The following is a 19,485-nucleotide window of genomic DNA, read 5'->3' as shown; positions in this document are numbered from 1 at the left end:
GATTGTTAGAGACAGCATAAGATTGTTTCATAGTTCCTAAGTTCGTACCTCAAAAGATAGTGTATGTAATGTGCTTAGGATTTTGTCTGGCACATGGTAAATATTTAGTAAATGATATCTCTCTTTTTTTTTGAATTTACTTATTTATTTATTTATTTTTGGCTGCGTTGGGTCTTTGTTGCTGCGCGCGGGCTTTCTCTAGTTGCGGCGAGCGGGGACTACTCTTCGTTGCGGTGCGAGGGCTTCTCATTGCATTGGCTTCTCTTGTTGCGGAGCACGGGTTCTAGGCGCGCGGACTTCAGTAAGTGTGGCATGCGGTCTCAGTAGTTGTGGCTCGCAGGCTTTAGAGCACAGGCTCAGTAGCTGTGATGCACGGGCTTAGTTGCTCCACGGCATGTGGGATCCTCCTCGACCAGGGATCGAACCCGTGTCCCCTGCATTGGCAGGCGGATTCTTAACTACTGCGCCACCAGGGAAGTCCGATATCTCTCTTATTACGCTGCTTTTAAAACTTTTTAAAAAATGCTTTCACTGTTTTATTTTAATGATCTTTACAGGTAGCTTGCCTAAGCTTATTTGTGTAGAAACAGTACTTTCTATTTAGGTTAATTAATCCAAAGTTTATAATATTTTCAAATGGACAGATGATTTGTTAATATAACCTTGTCTGTGACTATTTAAGTGTTTCTCTAGTTGGTATGCCTTGTTTGCTGATTTTTTAAAATATTCTTTTGTTATTTGGAGAGTCTGTATTTATACCTTTTATAGTGTCCTTAAACCACCTTTTCTTAACTATTTACTGTCTGGTCAGTCGGTATTAAGTGGTATCCTTTGATTCCTCCTGTCACCTATATGACTCAATGATCTAATTCTACTTTCCCCTTTTTTTCCTCTTCCCGTTGTTTTTAGTTGCCTTCTTTCTATTTTGTCAGAACAAATAACGTTTAAGTATTATTATTCCACTGATGTCTTTACCCTTCTAGTTTTTTAAAAAAAATAGTTTAAAAAACTATTAACTAATTAAAAAATAGTATAAAATAATTTAAAAAGAGTTTAAAACAGATTTTATTCAGAAACTATTGCAGTAGGGGAAAAGAGACCGCAGTATAAAACTGGGCTCAGTTCCCAATACAGCATGAACAAGTGGGGATTTATAGCCTAGGAGCAGGGTGGGCGTCAGTGGATGGAAAATTACTAAGAGGAAACATCAGGGGTAATGGGGGAGTCTGGCTAAAATAACTTGACAGGATTCTTGCTGAAGGCAGACCAATCCACCCTTTTAATTTTAGTCTTTGCTCTAAAATTGGTTATGTGTCCTTTTCTGATGTATCCCTGGTAATCTCTTGGTTAGATGAAGCACAGCTTCTACAAGATTCCTTAGGAAGGGCTTGTGTGTACAGCATTCCCTGAGTTCTTGCACATTCAAGACTTTTTTTTCCTATAACCTTGATATTTGAAGAACAGTTTTGGCTGCGTATAAAATCCTTGGCTTACACTTTTAAAAAATCAGCTTTATTGAGATATAATTTATGTAAAAACGCACCAATTTCAGGAGTATGATTTGAAAATTTTGACAAATGTAGGTGTGTAACCACCACCCTAATGATGTAAAACAGGGGTGAGCAAACTACATCCCACAGGCCAAATCTGGCCTGCTGCCTGTTTTTAGAAATGAAGATTTATTTGAACATAGCCACACCCATTCATTTATGTCTCGTGTGTGGCTGTTCTTGCACTTCAATGGCAGAGTCTCGTAGTTGCAACAGAGACTCTACGGCCTGCAAAGCCTAAAATATTTACTGTTTGGATCTTAACAGAAGTTTGCTGATCTCTGATACAGAACATTTCTTTCACCCACAAAGTTTTCTCGTGCCCCTTTGCAATTAATCTCCTCCCTTCACCCCTGACTCCTAGCAACTGCAGATTGGCCTTCTGACACTATGGTTTTGACTTTTCGGGAATTTAATATTAGATGGACTCATATAGTGTAAGATCTCCTGGCTTCTTTCACTGAGATTAGTGCTCTTGAGATTTGTTCATGTAGTTGGGTATATCAATAGTTTGCTCCTTTTTAATTGTTAACTTGCACTTTCTTTCCTTGAATTTCTTGAAAACTCTGCTGCTTCATTCTTGCTTTGCTTTGAACATTGCTCTTAAGAAAGCTAATGGTTGCCTTTTTTTTTAACTCTTATTAGGTAATTTGATATTTTTGGCCTTGAGACTTGACATTTTTTCCCTTGTTTTAGTCTGATAGTTTTCTATTTTTTAATTTTTGGCCATGCCTCACGGCTTGTGGGATCTTAGTTCCCCGACCAGGGATCGAACCCAGGCCCCCTGCAGTGAAAGCGCCAAGTCCTAACCACTGGACCCCCCCCCAGCTGAAATGTTTTGATTTGCATATTGGTTTCTTTTTTTTTTTAAAGTTTATTCCCTTTCTCACAGTGTTCTTTTTTTTAAATTAATTAACTAATTAATTAATTTATTTTTGGCTGCGTTGGGTCTTTGTTGCTGCGCGCGGGCTTTCTCTACTTGCAGCGAGCAGGGACTACTCTTCGTTGTGGTGCGCAGGCTTCTCATTGCGGTGGCTTCTCTTGTTGCAGAGCACAGGCTCTAGGGCGTGCGGACTTTGGTAGTTGTGGTGCGTGTAGGCTTCAGTAGCTGTGGCTTGTGGGCTTCAGTAGATGTGGCTCGCAGTCTCTAAAGCGCAGGCTCAGTAGTTGTGGTGCACAGGTTTAGTTGCTCTGTGGCATGTGGGATCTTCCCGGACCAGGGCTGGAACCTGTGTCTCCTGCGTTGGCAGGTGGATTCTTTTTTTTTTTTTTTTTTTTTTTTTCAAATGGTCATTTTGCTTTAATCTCTAGCCTACAGAGGTAGTTCACGTTTTTTTTTCTTTTTTCCTTTAACATCTTTATTGGAGTATAATTGCTTTACAATGTTGTGTTAGTTTCTGCTGTATAACAAAGTGAATCAGCTATATGCGTACGTTTATCCCCATATTCCCTCCCTCTTGCGTCTCCCTCCCACCCTCCTTACCGCACCCTTCTAGGTGGTCTCAAAGCACCGAGCTGATCTCCCTGTGCTATGCAGCTGCTTCCCACTAGCTATCTATTTTACATTTGGTAGTGTATATATGTCAGTGTTACTCTCTCACTTCGTCCCAGTTTACCCTTCCCACCCCTGATGTGTCCTCAAGTCCATTCTCTACATCTGTGTCTTTATTCCTGTCGGCAGGTGGATTTCTAACCACTGTGCCACCAGGAAGCCCCGCGTATTGTTTTCTTTTTACACTTTTTATAGTAGCTTTGACTGGAGTTTTTGTTTGTTTGTTTGTTTTTCTTTTTCCTATTTTTAGGCATTTTGTGGACACAGTTCAAGAGCACTTCTGTCAGTATAGTGACTTGGAGTTTCTTTAATGGATAATGATATTGGTAATAGTGGTGAGGAAAGGGGGGGAGTTGGCATATCTTGTTGCTCTTCTGTTTCTGTAGGATCCTTAATTTTCCTCCTTCTTTCCCTTCATTGCCATATCAAGAGGCGCCATCCTTTCCCTGCCTGTATGATTCTCCCCCAGAAGCAGTGCTTCTTGTGTTTGCCACCCCTGGTCCTGGTTTAAATTTTTTTTTTAAATAGCTTTACTAAAGTACAGTTCCATACCATATAATTCACTAATTTAAATTGTAAAATTTGGTGGTTTTGGATATATTTACAGATATGTGCAACCGCTACCATGGTCATGTAATATTTTCATCACCTCAAAAAGTTACCCTGTTTTGCCCTCCTATTCCCCCAACCATAAGCAACCACTAATCTATTTTCTTTCTCTATAGATTTGCCTATTCTGGAAATTTCATTAAATAGAATCATACAATATATGATCTTTTGTGACTGAGTTTTTTCACTTAGCATAATGTTTTCAAGGTTCATCTACTTAATAGGATGCATGAATCAGTACTTCATTCTTTTTTATGACCTAATAATATTCCATTGTATGGATATATACCACATTTTGTTTATCTGTTCATCAGTTGATGGACATTTGGGTTGTTTCCACTTTTTGGGTATTATGAATAATGCTGCTGTGAACATTTGTGTACAAGTTTTTGTATAGACATACGTTTTCACTTCTCTTGGGTATACACATATGAGTAGAATTGCTAGGTCCTATGGTAATTCTCTGTTTAACCATTTGAGGAACTGCCAGACTGTTTTTCAAAGTGGCTGCACCATTTTATATTCCTACTTGCAGTGCATAAGGGTCTGATTTCTTCACATTCTTGCCAACACTTGTTATTATCTGACAGTTTGATTATAGCCATCCTAGTGGGTATGAAATGGTATCTCATTGTGGTTTTAATTTGCATTTCCCTGATGACTAATGATGTCCAGCATCTTTTTATGTGCTTATTGGCTATTTGTAGATCTTCTTTGGAGAAATGTCTGTTCAGATCGTTTGCACATTTTAAAATTGAGTTATTTGTCCTTTTACATTGAAGTATAAGAATTCTTTATATATTCTAGATAAAAGTCCTTTTTCAGTTGTATGATTTACAAATTATTTTTCTCTCTTTCTGTGAGTTACCTTTTTCTTGATAATGTCCTTTGAAGCACAAAAATGTTTAATTTTGCTGAAATCCAATTTATCCATTTTTTTTTCCTCTTATTGCTCATGCTTTTGGTGTCATATCTAAGGACCCACTGCCAAATCCAAGGTCATGAAGACTTACCCCAGTATTTTCTTCTATGATTTTTATTATTTTAGTTCTATGTTTAGATCTTTGATCCATTTTGAGTTAATTTTTGTATTTGATATGAGGTAAAGATTGAACTTTATTCTTTTCGTGTGGCTATCCAGTTGTCCCAGCAGCATTTGTTGAAAAAGACTGTTCTTTCGCCATTGAATGGTATTGGGACCTTTGTTAACCTACTGAAGCTTAAGTTCCTTCCTTGTAGCCAGTACAGTGAACTTCTAAGTCCCAGACCTGTGTTCACTATTTTAGTACTTAGTGTTGTATTTTCTCTTTCTGGGAATAATTTTGTCTGTGCTTCATCTGCATTCCCTACTTCCTTCTACTTAGTCTTTTAAACTTCAGTCCCTACCTTTGCTTTCTATACCCACAGGCTTGCAGCAATAGCAGAAGCTTTGTTGGAATGTGTTGTTTATTTTTCTACGGATAAGTAATATGAAGTCTGGATATTCTCTATCTCCTAGTAATGTGAAGGCATGGGTCATGTGTGGTTTTGTTTATGACCCTTCTTGATCTTAGGTTTAGGTGTTTTTTGAATGGCTATGTGGAGAAATTCAGATTCTGGTGGCCACCATTACCCTCTAGAACCTGGAGGCTCCACGGTTGATGAATACGTTAAATTCATTTGCATAAATATTTTAAACTCCTCATGATGCTTAAGTCTCATTTTAAAATAGCTGTGGCAACCTACTGAATGGGAGAAGATATTTGCAAATCATATATTTGATAAAGGGTTAATATCCCAAGTATATACAACTCAATAGCAAAAACAATCAAACAGTCCCATTAAACAAATGGGAAGAGGATCTAAATAGACATTTTTCCAAAGAAGACATACAGAATGCCAACAAGTACATGAAAAGATGCTCAACATCATTAATCATCAGGGAAATGCAAATCATAAACCACAATGAGGTACTGTCAGCTCATAGCTGTTAAAATGGCTGTTCTCAAAAAGACAAGAAATAACAAGTGTTTACAAGATTATGAAGAAAAGGGAACCCTGGTGCACTACTGGTGGGAATATAAATTGTTGCAGCCACTACAGAAAACTGTGTATGGAGGTTCCTAAAAAAATTAAAAATACAGCTACCATATGATCCAGCAATTCCATTTCTGCGTATTTATCCAAAGAAAACAGAAATACTGATTTGAAAAGATATATGCACCCCCATGTTCATTGCAGTATCATTTACCATAGCTAAGCTATGGAAACAACCTAAATGTCCATCCATGGATGAATAGATATTGATGCTGTGATGTATATATACAATGGAGTATTATTCATCCATAAGAAATAATGAAATCTTGTCATTTGTAACATGGATGGACCTTGAGGCTATTATGCGAAAGGAAATAAGTCAGACAGAGAAAGACAAATACTGTATGATCTGACTTACATGTGGAATCTAAAAAAATAAACAAAAAACCAAGCTCATAGATACAGAGAACAGATTAGTGGCTGCTAGAGGCACGTGGGGTGCAAAATGGGTGAAGGTGGTCAAAAGATACAAACTTCTAGTTATAAAATAAATGTCATGGGAATGTACAGTATGGTGACTATAGTTAATAATACTCTGTTGCATATGTGAAGGTTACTGAGAGAGTACATCTTAAAAATTCTCAGCACAAGAAAAAAAATTCTGTAACTGTATGGTAATAGATGTTAACTTATTGTGGTGATCATTTTCTAACATACACAAATATTGAATCATTATGTTGTATACCTGAAATTAATATAATGTTGTATGTCAATTATATCTCAATTTAAAAAAAAGAAATCTGAAAAAAAAAGTTGTTCATAGTGTAGCCAAATTAAGCAAAGCATGTTTTGATTAAAAAAATTTATTTCTGGATCGTTCAAGTCAAGTTGATACATTTAATCTTACAGATTTTAGAGCTGTAAGGATAAGAACTGTGCTATTTTGTTTATTATCACCCTAAGTATGTAGCACCGTGTCTGGTATGTATTAGACAGACAGTAAACTTATCGAGTGAGTTAATAAGGCCTTTATTGAATAATTACTGTGTGCATGGTTAATAAGGGTTATTGAAGTTTAACATATTATATTTAATCTTAAAGAATTGATAGTTGGGGGAGCAAATACATACAGTCAACCTTCTATACCCATGGATTCTATCTCCATGGATTCAACCCACTGTGTATTGATAATATTTGAAGCAAAAAAAATTTCCATAAAATTTCAAAAAGCAAAATTTGAATTTGCCACATGTTTGGCAACTATTTACATAGCGTTTACATTGTATTAGGTGTTAAGTAGTCTAACCATGATTTAAAGTATATGGGAGGAGATGCGTAGGTTATATGCAAAAACTATGCAATTTTATATAAGATACTTGAGCATCCACAAATTTTGGTATCTGCTGGGGTTCTGGAACCAACCCCCTATGGACACTGAGGGAAGACCATATTGACCTTGCTTTCCTTCTTGACAAATTTGTTTCTCTTGGGCTCTGTAACAGTATATCTGCTTGATTTTCATCTACCTCTGTGGCTGCTCCTTGTCATAATCTTTGAAGGCTCTACTTCCTCTGCATTTCTCCTAAATGTACACTGTTGTGTATTCTTACCTGGCCACTTCAGTTCACTTCCATTGCTTTAGTTGCCATCTGTACAACTAGTAATTTATATCTCTGTTGTAGGTTTTTCTCCTGCGCCCCAGATCCATTTGTCCAACTGACTGCTGTATATCTCCATGTGTATGGTCCATAGCTCCTAACTGAGTAAATAACTTGTCCTTTTTCTCCTTAGCTCTGATCCTTGTCTAGGATTTCGCAAATCAGTATATGACATCAACATTTCAACCATTACCCCCCTCCCACCTCCAAATGTAGTCAGTCAGGTATACATTACCTACTAAATATAACTCAGATCCTTCTACTTTTCTTCATCCTTACTTTCATTATGAAAGACCAGGTTGTGATTACCTGAGCCACTGCAACAACTTTCAATTTTGCTCTCTTCCAATCTAGTCTCTACAGTGTAGCCAGAATAATTATTCTAAAATATGTCTGATGATGCCACTTCCAGCTTAAAATATTGCCTCATTCATTTCAGAAAATGGAATCATCAAGACAGATAAAGTATTTGAAGTAATGCTGGCCACAGACCGCTCTCACTATGCAAAATGTAACCCTTATATGGATTCTCCACAATCAATAGGTAAGCTTTGGATTTCTGAAAACGTCACAAATTTTACTCATTTACTCTGTAATCTTTGTAAGTAAAAATAGGCTGGGACCCAGATGTGTATCTAGTACCTTGCTAATTTGAGTTTTATGCCTTAGTAAATTTCATAATCCCAAACTCACCCAGTTTAATAAAATGATGTTATATATGAAGTGTCTTTTCTACTTTCTTAAACGATACATATAAGAATTCTATAAAAATACTCTTAAAACATACTTTAAATGAAAACTTACAGTTTAAGCTATGTGCTGACTTTTCTTTAGTGTCTTCAGTGTTGACTAAGGTTGGTTTTTGCCTTAGCATCAATTTTAAAAATCAGTATTACAGGGAATGTGTAACTAAATTATTACTGACTTCTCTGCTTCACTTGCCCTGAATTTTTTGGTTTGTGCTTGTTTTTAGAAAGTTCCATATTTAACTCCTTCTCCTGAAGCAGGTTTTGCTGAACTGCTGAGCCTTGGCAGTGGGCGCCTTTGAGGCTTAGAAGTGCCTCAGGATTCTGTGGGCCAGCTGCCATGCTGCCTTCTTTTGAAGTACTTTAACAGTCAGCAGAGAAGATCCTGGGGAGCTTCTGAACCCCGAAGGCACCTGCTACCACCGCTCAGTGAAAATTGCTTCAGACGCAGAAGCAGGTAAATAAGTTTTGAGAGAGCAACACTGGAAGAAAAAACTAAAAGCTAAAAATGGAGAAAAGATTGTTTTAATTAACATTAGTTGATAGTGTAAAGAGTAAATTGAAGTAGCTTATTAGTCTCTTAAGCTGCTCTGATTGCCAGTTTTAGTTTTTTTTAAGGTGCCAAAAATATGAAGCCATTTAATTTTGCAAGGATTTTGCATACTCTATGATATATGGAAGCTTATTTTCTTTTTATAAATCTAAAGAAAAAACATCATAAAATATCAACTCAACTTAATGAAAGTCTTCCTTAACTAACTATATGGGAGAAGAAATTTTTGGAAATTGTGGGACTGTTGTACTGGGGATGCGAGCCTTTGGCATGATTATATTTTCTAATTTTTAACTGTGCATGACAGCACTGTAAAGTACAAAATAAGAGTTTTATTTCTTGAGATCATAAAAGTGAAAATAATTATTATGAAAAACAACTTATGGGTGTTAGAAAAGGAATTACATGGAGCATTTCATATGTTTTTACAGCTGAATGTATCAGTAGTTCTCTTCTTCTTTTGCAGGGTTCCAAGCAACAATCAGTGCTCCACACATGGTAAGTTAACTTTGGTCATTTGGGTACAAATGGATCACATTTTTCCTCTAAGAGTGCTTTCTTCAGTAAAAACGGTTTAAAGAACATTTTTAACTTTTAATTATATGAGTTTTATCATCTATGAATTATGTAAATTGGTAATGAATTAATAAGAATAATCTTATTCTTAATACAAGATGTGTAGAAGGAACTCTTTTTGGTAGAAACTCATTAAAGTTTTTGGTGGTTGTCATTAGTATCTAATCATGTAAAAATTGTATATAAAAAAAATTGGATATAAAAGGTTATTTACTTAGAGGTGAGTTAATTAAGGGAGAGAATATTTTAAAAATATAATAGACATATTAAAGAAATCTCAAGTTGAATAATGTTTCATATTTTATTTGGATAATTCATTAGGGACTGGTCACGTATAGCAGTTATGAAGCTGTATAACTCTGAGAAGGACCTGTTTTAAGTTACTTAGCACTTTTAATCTGTTGCGAATTTTCTTGGGTTTTAAATGTCAGTTATTTGAATCAGTGCTCTATTGGTTTTTGGTGAAAAGAACAATAGCTTTTCTGATTCTCTGCAAATATTTGGGGTTGGAGAAACTCTTATTTAAACTTAAAGCCTTCTTTATACTAAAATAAATTCTACATGTATATTCACAGTGAACTAATAATTTTATTCAAAGAAAAAATAGGCAATGTATTTATAAATATTTAATAAAAATGACTTTTTAAACATAACAAAAGACCTAGAAGCCATTAAAAAACCTGATATATTCAATATTTTGAAACTTTAAAATCTTGGATTTCTGTAGATGGAAAATATAAGCAAAATCAAAAGAGGAAAAAACTGAGGGAAATATTTGAAATACATATGACAGTATACGGCAAATCTCCGTATATTTACATATATGGAATACATATATACACATGTGTATGTGTGTATCCTATATATTAAGAAGTAAAATACTACTAAGCCCAAAAGGAAGTGGGTAAAGTACAAGAATGTAGTTCATAGAAAAAGAAATACAAATGACATTGGCATTTAAACAAATGAAAAGATGTCATCTTCACTTATATTTAGTAAATTGCAAATTAGCACTACAATAAAGTACCATTTTTCTCCTATCATCAGAAATCAAAAGTTTATTACTTTGTATTAGAAAAGGGAAACTGACAGTTAAATTATTTTTTTGGTTGGGAAAGTAAATTGATAGTGTTTTTGGAAGGCAATTTGGCAATAGCTAAAACATGTGAGATGAATATACCTTAGACTCTCCAGTTTTATTTCAAGATATTTATCCCATAATATATTTGCACAAGTACAAAATAACTGAGGATATTTATTGGTACACTATTTATAATAAAAAATTAACAGTAATCACTAATAGTCCACTAATAGTGGATGGTTAATAAATTATAGTAGATTCATACAGTGAAATACTGTGAAGTGAAATGAATAAAGTTCTGTAAATACGAATATGGCAAGATCTTCAAGAAACATCATAAAAGTAGAGTGCAGAAGAGTATTTAGAGTTTTTCTTTTAGTTATGGAGTAGGAGTGGTTTTTGTACGCATTACCTAGTCAAAGAAATTAATGATTAACAAAAAAATTGTAGTCTTAAGATCCCTGAATACAGTTTGAAGTGCTACTTAAAAAGAAAAATGTATATGGAAGTATTCGTTTAATCATAAAAGTTATTTTAGAGAATTGGTACCCAACATGTTTGGGAAATTGCCTGGAGGGGTGTTTTTCAGATAAATGGGAAACACTGCATGAAATTTTTCTTTTCTCTGAAGTGTGGTGCTGAGTGTCCAGTTCACCACCAAATGAGACATGGCACTAACTCCACAGCAAATGGTGCATTTTTAAACAAAAATAATAGCTTTATTAAGATGTAATTTATCCCTTTTTAGTATACAGTTCTGTGGTTTTTAGTCTGTTCAGAGTTGTACAAACATTACCACTATCTCATTTCAGAACATTTTCATCACCTCAGAAAGGACCCCTATACCTGTTTAGCAGTCAGTTCCCATCCCTCATTCTTCAGGTCCTGGCAACTACTAACCTGCTTTTTGTTTCTATGTCATTCTGGACATTTCACATAAATGGAATAACACAATATGTGGCCTTTTATGACTGCTTTTTATATTCTGCACAATATTTTCAAGGTTTATCTATGTTGTAGCATGCTTCAGTATTTCATTTCTTTTTATTGCCAAATAATATTGCATTGTATGGATAGACCACATTTTGTTTACTCATTCATCAGTTGATGGACATCTGGGTTCCTCCCTCTTTCTAGCTACTATGAATAATGCTACTATGAACATTAGTTTACAGGTTTTTGTGTGCATATGTTTTCAGTTCTCTTGGGTATATACTTGGGAGTGGAATCTGCTGGGTCATATGGTAATTCTGTGTTTAACATTCCGAGGAACCGCCAAACTATTTTCCAAAGTGGCTGCACCATTGTACAACCCCGCCAGCAATGTATGAGGTTTCCAATTTCTCTGCTTCCTTCTCAACACTTGTTATTGTATGTTTTATTTATTTTATCCATCCTGGTAGCTATGAAGTGGTATCTCATTGTGGTTTTGATTTGCATTTCCCCAGTGATAATGATGTTGAGCATCTTTTCACGTGCTTATTGACCATTTCTATATCTGCATTTAATGAACCTCAAAGTCACAGGTTTGGAAGTACCTACAACCCTGGAATATTTTCCAAAGTCTTACTTACAGAAAAATGTGAAATGATGTCCTGGCAGCAGTGAACATATTTAGCATCCAGATATTGAACCCCAAATTCCATTTCTTGCTAAAAGAGACTAGAGCTTCATGGAAAAGTGACTAAATTCCAGAAAGTGAAGAAGTAATCAGAGGCTAATGGGGTAATGTCAGGAGGACATAGGAGCAGGTTTAAAGAGACTCCCAGAAGCCAAACTGGGGACAATTTGAGAATCAAAAAATGGTAGGTAGTGAAGATAATGGATTATAACACAGTGAATTCAGAAACAAAAATCTCTGAGTCCATAGGGATTTTAAAAAAAAATAGCAAATGGGAAAAAAATGAAAAACAGAAGAATACCAATTAAGTGTGGAAATAATAATAGAATTTTAAAAATCAGTTCTTTGTAATTATCAGTGTAATAATTGAATTAGGCAAAGATCATCAATTAATCTAAAACCATTAAGAGGAAAGTTGTTGGGGAACAAAAATATCCATGTAGTCTGAAATTATTATTCGACGTATTACTTGTTAATTACAAAGAGAAAAATATGCCTTGAAAATAGAGTGATCTAGTGGTTACCACATTTACTGAGTGGTTGAGCTTGGCCAGTCCAGTAGTGAGATGGTCCAGTATTATGTGCATCCTGATGTGATGCAATAGGAGGTGCCCTGCAAGCCCTGTGTGGTGTTCTTGCTCAAGTTCTTTGATCTAAATCTAACCATGAGGAAATTGACACATCTAGAATGTTTGTGGTATTTTGTAGGACAACTGGACAGGTCTGTTAAAAGGAGTCAGTGTTCTGATAGACAAAGGAAAGTGGTGGATGGAACAGAGTTGGGGGAGAATATTCTAGATTGGCATATGCAGTGCATGAACTTTGAATGGATTGGTGGGGGGAACAGCTGTAAAGTAGGTTTGGGAGACAAATGAGGAAATTTGAGTGTGGTGTTTATGTTGGATGACACTAAATTAATGAGCTTCTTGAGTGTGGTAATGGTAATGTGGTTGCAAAGGCGGATGTCCTAGTTTGGTTTTTTGGCAGATGTGTGCTGAAGTGTTTAGGAGTGTAGTATTATGATGTCCGCAGCATATTTTCAGATGGCTTGGTAACATAGTATGGCACAGTATAAATAGTTGGTGACTGTATGAGGAGAAAAGGATGTTCATTGTATTTTCTGTGGGTTTGAAATTTCTCATAATTATAAAAATGAACTTTTAAAAAACTTAATTTTTAGATTTAGAGATGAGCCTGGATTATCCAGAAGAATATTAGCTGTAGTGATAAAAGCATGTAAAAAGCTAATAATTGTGATTGAAGGCCTTGACATTTTAAATCTGAATGGGACTTTAATAATAACTTAGCATACCCCTCTTTAAAAAAAACAAATCTTATGCAAATGTAGTACTGAAAAAACATTCCTGAGTTTCTTTTGGAATTAAGTTGGGACAGTACTGCCTATAGATTAGGGATTGGCACCTTAAAGAAGTCCCTTCTAGTCCTTTCATTTTTTGGACTCAGGAAAGCCCAGGTGTTACAGGAGTTATTTTGCTTCTTTGATTACTTCATACAAATATGATACTTGTTATTTTATTAATGGAAATTATTAAACTTTCAGGGGATACTGATCATTTTAAAAAATCCAATGAAAGCTTCTTCCTGAAAAAAGTTCACGAACTCTCTATTAGAGACTCCATTCTTCGGGCTAAGCCTCTTGTCTAAGAATAATAGCTTTGACTAAATAAAATGTCCCCAGTAGTTTCCTCAGTAAAAGTTAATCCAATGTGTCTCATAGAGACCTCATTAACTAACACTTTCTTGTTCCACTGGTTGATGTTCATAATGATGATTCAGAGATAGTATTCCACTGTATCATTTTGAAGCATCAAAGAAAGGTAAGGTTAGTCAGATATTTTTAAAATTTTTGAAACAATCTCAAACTTATGGGAAAGTTGCAAGGACACTGTCACGAACCTTTCTTTACTCCTTTTGAGAGTAAGTTGCTGAAATGATGCCCCATCACTCTTGAATACTTGAGGGTGTAGTGTATTTCCTACAATGGACATTCTGCTATACAACCACAACATAACCATCAAAACCAGGACATGAACACTGACACATTACTACCATCTAATCTTCAGGCTCCTTTTCAGTTTTTCCAGTTGTCCCTGTGATGTCCTTGATAGCAGAAGGATCCAGTGCTGAACCACTGCTCTTGTAGTCTCCTTCCATCTGAACCAGATCCTCAGCCTTTCTTTGACTTTCATGGCCTTGACTCTTTTGAAGAAGTCAGGCCAGTTATTTTGTTGATGTCCTTCAGTTTGGGTTGTCTAGCGTTTCCTCATGATTCCATTCAGGTTATGCCTCTTTGGTGGGAAGATCACAGAAGTGATGCTGGGTTTTCATTACATGGTATCACAATACAATTTTGATTTGTCCCATTACTGATGTTGTTCACTTGATTAAGGTGGTGTCTGCCAGCCTTCTCCGCTGTAGAGTTACTGTTTTTGGTTTCTGTAATTAATAATTATTTTGTGAGGGGGTACTTTGAGATTCTGTGTCTGTTCCCTATTTATTTATTTATATCAGTATGCATGGTTTCCTGTCTTTTCCCTTTCCATATTTAACTTCTAACAGTGAAAAACATGGTTCCTTTTTCCTTGATATATTTATTTATTTGATCAATCCGACTGTATATAGCCAATTTCCCGCTGCTGTCACTTTCTCCCCCTACCCTTCTCATACCACCCCATCCTCCATCATCTATGTCTGACACCTGGCACTGGTCCACTGTGTTGTGCAGAAATCCTCCTCGTCTAGCTTGGATTCTGACTCCTGTTTGGATCTGCTTCCCTGTGTGAACACAGATGCCCTCCTCATCCTGCTTGGGCTCTGACACTTCTAACTGGACACTGCAGCTACTCTCTCTGCCACCTGGGTATGGGCAACTACCTTACTCAGCCCAACTTAATGGCTTTAGGATCGACTTGTTCAGAAAGGGAATGGAAGGGACAGGATACCAGGAGAAAAGGGAAAGGAAGGTAGTAACCAGAATTTTTTGATTAACCAAGTCATTTTGTTCTCTAACCAAGCAAAAGAGGGAAGCCACTGATTATTTGACAGTTATATGCAAGATTTCCTAAGAGAGAGTTTTTCCAGAAATACAGTAAATGGAAGTAAAAGATCAATTAACTGTTAATTTTACCTTCACAAATGACTTTGAAATATCTTAAAGAATAGCAGCATCAGGTCATTGAGCTGTAATGGTTGAATTTTCATTAATGTGAATATTATACCTTTTATTCATAAATCCTTTAGAATTTATAAAGTGCTTTCATACTTCATCACTTTTGTTCACAATGGTACTGCTATGGAGAAGGCAGAATAGGAACAACTTTTTTCTCTCCATTTTAATGATGTGGAAACTGAGGAACAATGAGCTAAAAATAATTTCCAAAGTCAAGGGGTAATAAATGCAGAACCAATAGAATCCAGTACTTTGAACACTTAATCCAGGATTCTTTTTCATAGTACTAGTGGTTTCCACTCATTAGGCAAGAAGCTCTTTGCAAAAGAATCTATATGAAAAATTGAAAATTTTAGTTATTTTCTGTTACCCTTTTCCCAAACACACCAACCACTGGTCTACATTTGTGTGTTACTCCTAAAGGGGTTCTGTGGAACCTTAATGACTTTCTGGAACATGGTCTGAAAATCCTCGGATTATATGAGGCTACATCTATTAATGGCCTTCTCCCCTTTTTACGTTAATTGTGGGAAAAGATAACCTTAACGTCTTTTCTTTTTAACTTTTTAATATGGAAAATTTTCAACACCACACATGCAAATAGAATAATATAATGAACGCTCAAGTAGCCATCACCCAACTTCAGTAATTACCAACAATTTGCTAATCTTGTCTTATATAATTGTTTCTCTTTTGCTGAAATATTTTAAAGCAATCCCAAACCTAATATTATTTTACCCCTAAATAGTATAAATCTGAAAGACTTAAAAGCACAACTACAATACCATATCATGACTAGCAATGTTCCTTAGTATTATCTTATATTTAGTCCGTGTTCAAACTTTGCCAGGTGTTTCAGAAAATTCTTTTACAGTTGATTTGTTTAAATCAGGATCCAAACAAGAGCGTTACATTGCACCTTTTTAGTCTTTTTTAGTCTTTTGTAGTCTCTTTTAATTTTAACAGTCCCCCTTTTTAAAATGCCATTTATTAATTGACAAAATTTGTTCATTTATCCTATAGAATTTCCCATATTCTGAACTTGGTTAAATGTTTCCTAGCGGTGTTTAACTTGTTCCTTTTTTTTTCTTTTCAAGAAAACTCCTTAATGATTCTTCTATTCATCACATCAGGAGGTACATAAATGTCTGATTCTCCACTTTTAGTGATTGGAATAAATAGTATTTTCAAAAAATTTTTATTAAATTATAATATACACACAATAAAGTGCACGCATCTTAAGTGTACAGCTTGATGAATGTTTACGTGTGTATGTATATGTAACCACTACCCAGATCAAGATACAGAACATTTCCTGCACCCCAAAAGGCTCCCTCAGTCAGAAAGGCCTCTTTTCTTAGTCAACCTCTATCCTCAAGGTAACCAGTATTCTAGCTTTTATCACCTAAGTTAGTTTTCCAGAATAGGGAGTTTCCATTCTATCCTCCATTTTGAATGTTAGGTGTTTCTGATGATTAAAAAAAAAATTTTTTTTAATTTTGGCATAATTTCAGACTTACAGAAATGTTCTAAGGATAGTACAAATGATTCCCGTATACTTTTTACCCATATTCCCCAAATGTTATCATTTTACTTCATTTGCTTTTTCATTTATTCTTTCTCTCTCCTCCCTCTCTCCCTTCCCCCGTATATATATATATACATATATATATATATACATATATATATATTTCCTTTTTCATGAACTCTTTAGGAGTAATTTGCAGGCAGAATGCTCTTTACCATTAAAAATAGGACATTCACTTAAATAACCACAGTGCAGTTGTCCAAATCAGGAAATTAACATTGATTAAACACTTAGCCAATTTACAGACCTTAGATTTCATCAGTTGTTCTAATAATGTCTTTTATAGGAAAAGAAAGTTGCAGATCAGGAGTTTCATTCAACCGCCTTGTCTTTTTAATCTGGAACAATCCCTCAGTCTTTTCTTTTATGGTCTTGAAAATGTTTATGAATGTTATAGGCCAGTTATTTTATAGAATGCCTCTCAATTTAGGTTTGTCTAATGTTTCTCTTGATTAGATATGAGTTATGCATTTTTGCCTGGAATATCCCAGAAGTGATGTATTTTAGCAGATGTCATGTGATGTCAGAGTGTCCCATTATTGGTGATATTAACTTTAATCATCTGACTGAGGTCGTGTCAATCAGGTTTCTCCACCAAGAAACTTCTGAACTCCATTGTAAAGTTACTACTTTTCCCTTTTGTAATTAATAAGTGTCTGGGGCAAACACTTTGAGAGTATGTAAGTATCTTGTTACTCTTCAAATGATAATACACTAGTTTTAGCATCCATTTGTGATTTTTTGCCTCAATCAGTTATTACTGAAATAGTTGCCAAATGGCAGTTTTCTAAGTTCATCATTTCATCTATATTTAATAACAGTTGAGGGCTTCCCTGGGGGCGCAGTGGTTGAGAGTCTGCCTGCCAATGCAGGGGACACGGGTTCGAGCCCTGGTCTGGGAAGATCCCACATGCCGCGGAGCAACTGGGCCCGTGAGCCACAATTACTGAGCCTGCACGTCTGGAGCCTGTGCTCTGCAACAAGAGAGGCCGCGATAGTGAGAGGCCCGCGCACCGCGATGAGGAGTGGCCCCCGCTTGCCGCAACTGGAGAAAGCCATCGCACAGAAACGAAGACCCAACACAGCCAAAAATAAATGAATTAATTAATTAATTAAAAAACCAAAAAAACCAAAAAAAACCCCTAACTTAAAAAAAAAAAAAAACAAAAACAGTTGAGAACAGTTTCTCCTTATTCTCCATTTATGTATGTATGGAAGGATGTATTTACTTACTGTCACTATGGATTCATGGATATGTATTTTTATCAACCAAGATCTGATAGTGAATGTGGTTATTGCTACTGGATCTGATGATTTTTAATAATGAATATACCAGGCATTTAAGGACAGCTTTTGAGATAACATTTATTAATTCTAACCTCATATTTTGGAAAAGCACTAAAATGTAAGTTTATAAAGAGGATGGAGTAGAGAAGGCTTTATTTCTTGGTTTGGTCCAAAGTATAACCAACATGATTTTATTTGATTTGTCGTTTATATATACTGTAAATATAAAAATATATATCGTTTGGCCCCCTTAATTCCACTTGTAGGAATTTGTCCTATAGATATACTTCATAAGATTATTAAAAAGGTTATTACATTATCTTACAGGTACACCTTTTAAGATTATTTTATCTCTTTTGTTATAGAAGATTGAAGCTAACTTAAATATCTCTCATCAGGTATATTTATTACTACAGTACATTCATACAAAAATATACTCTTCAGCCTTAAAAAAGAGTGAACACACTTTAAATAGTGATAAGGAAGCTCCTTCAAGGTATAATAAATTTATAAATGCATATGTATTTGCTTATATATGCATGAAGTGAATATGTTTGGAAGAAATCATTAGAAACTGGTAACATTGGTTGCCTTTAGGGAGTGAGACTGTTTGGAGATAGGGGTGAGATGCAGACTTTTCACTGTAAATCTTTTTGTAGCTTTTGACTTTGAATTAATTAAATTTAAAAAATTCGCACACTGGAGATCTAAAATTACTGAACACTTTATCTAAAACACAAGAATTTTAATCAAACAAGAATTTTCTTATATGTAATTCCTGTGTAGATATAAGTATATAATATGTTATGTTTTCATTGTTTTGGTAGATGACAATAGTAGAAAAATTGGTGACAAGTTAGCAACTTTATTTGTATGCCATGGTATATATACTTTATAGAGTCTTGAAAAAAAAATGAATACTTGCTTTGTTTTCTTTTGGCAGCATGCATATGCACTAGAACTTCTATTTGATCAATTGCATGAAGGAGCTAAAGCTCTTGATGTAGGATCTGGAAGTGGAATCCTTACTGCATGTTTTGCACGTATGGTAAGAGCTTTATTTACCGTTCTGGCCCCAACAGAAGCATATTATATGATTTGGCTGTGTATTGTTTTCACTAGCAGTTTTCGAAGGTTTTCTATGTTCCTTTTTAAATTCTATTAAGATAGCAGTTAGAATATGTATCACTTAGGATTTCTTTTTGTTGTTGTTGAAGTGACAGAACATTCAGTCAAAGTGGCAGAACTTGAAGGGAATTTATTTGGTTTATATAATGGAAAAGTCTAGAGGTATATCTGACTTCTTGTATGGCTGGATTCAGAAGAAGATCAAATGTTGTTATGGACAATGGGTTTCTCTCTGGTTCTTGGTTTGACTTTGCTTTCCTCCACATGTTGGCTTCATTTTCAGATATGCTCTTCTCTGTGATCACAAAGTGGCAACCAGTAGCTCCCAAA

The 19,485-nt window shown here is 35.2% G+C and overlaps 1 protein-coding gene across 3 annotated transcripts in view; it reads left to right on the top strand.

Annotated features, from left to right (window-relative positions):
- The window catches only part of PCMT1 (protein-L-isoaspartate (D-aspartate) O-methyltransferase), a 46,891-nt gene that overhangs the window by 10,478 nt on the left and 16,928 nt on the right, over positions 1-19,485 (top strand). For all 3 annotated transcript variants that reach the window (XM_036871966.1, XM_036871965.1, XM_036871964.1), the window contains exons 2-4: positions 7,825-7,929; positions 9,151-9,182; positions 18,971-19,075. In XM_036871966.1, coding sequence (XP_036727861.1) covers positions 7,825-7,929; positions 9,151-9,182; positions 18,971-19,075 — 242 coding nt within the window. The remainder of the gene's footprint in view (positions 1-7,824; positions 7,930-9,150; positions 9,183-18,970; positions 19,076-19,485) is intronic.

This window comes from Balaenoptera musculus, chromosome 12 (genome assembly GCF_009873245.2).
Source record: "Balaenoptera musculus isolate JJ_BM4_2016_0621 chromosome 12, mBalMus1.pri.v3, whole genome shotgun sequence".
Taxonomy (NCBI): domain Eukaryota; kingdom Metazoa; phylum Chordata; class Mammalia; order Artiodactyla; family Balaenopteridae; genus Balaenoptera; species Balaenoptera musculus.
The sequence above is the reverse complement of the archived record's forward strand: the minus strand, read 5'-3'. Positions and strand labels throughout refer to the sequence as shown.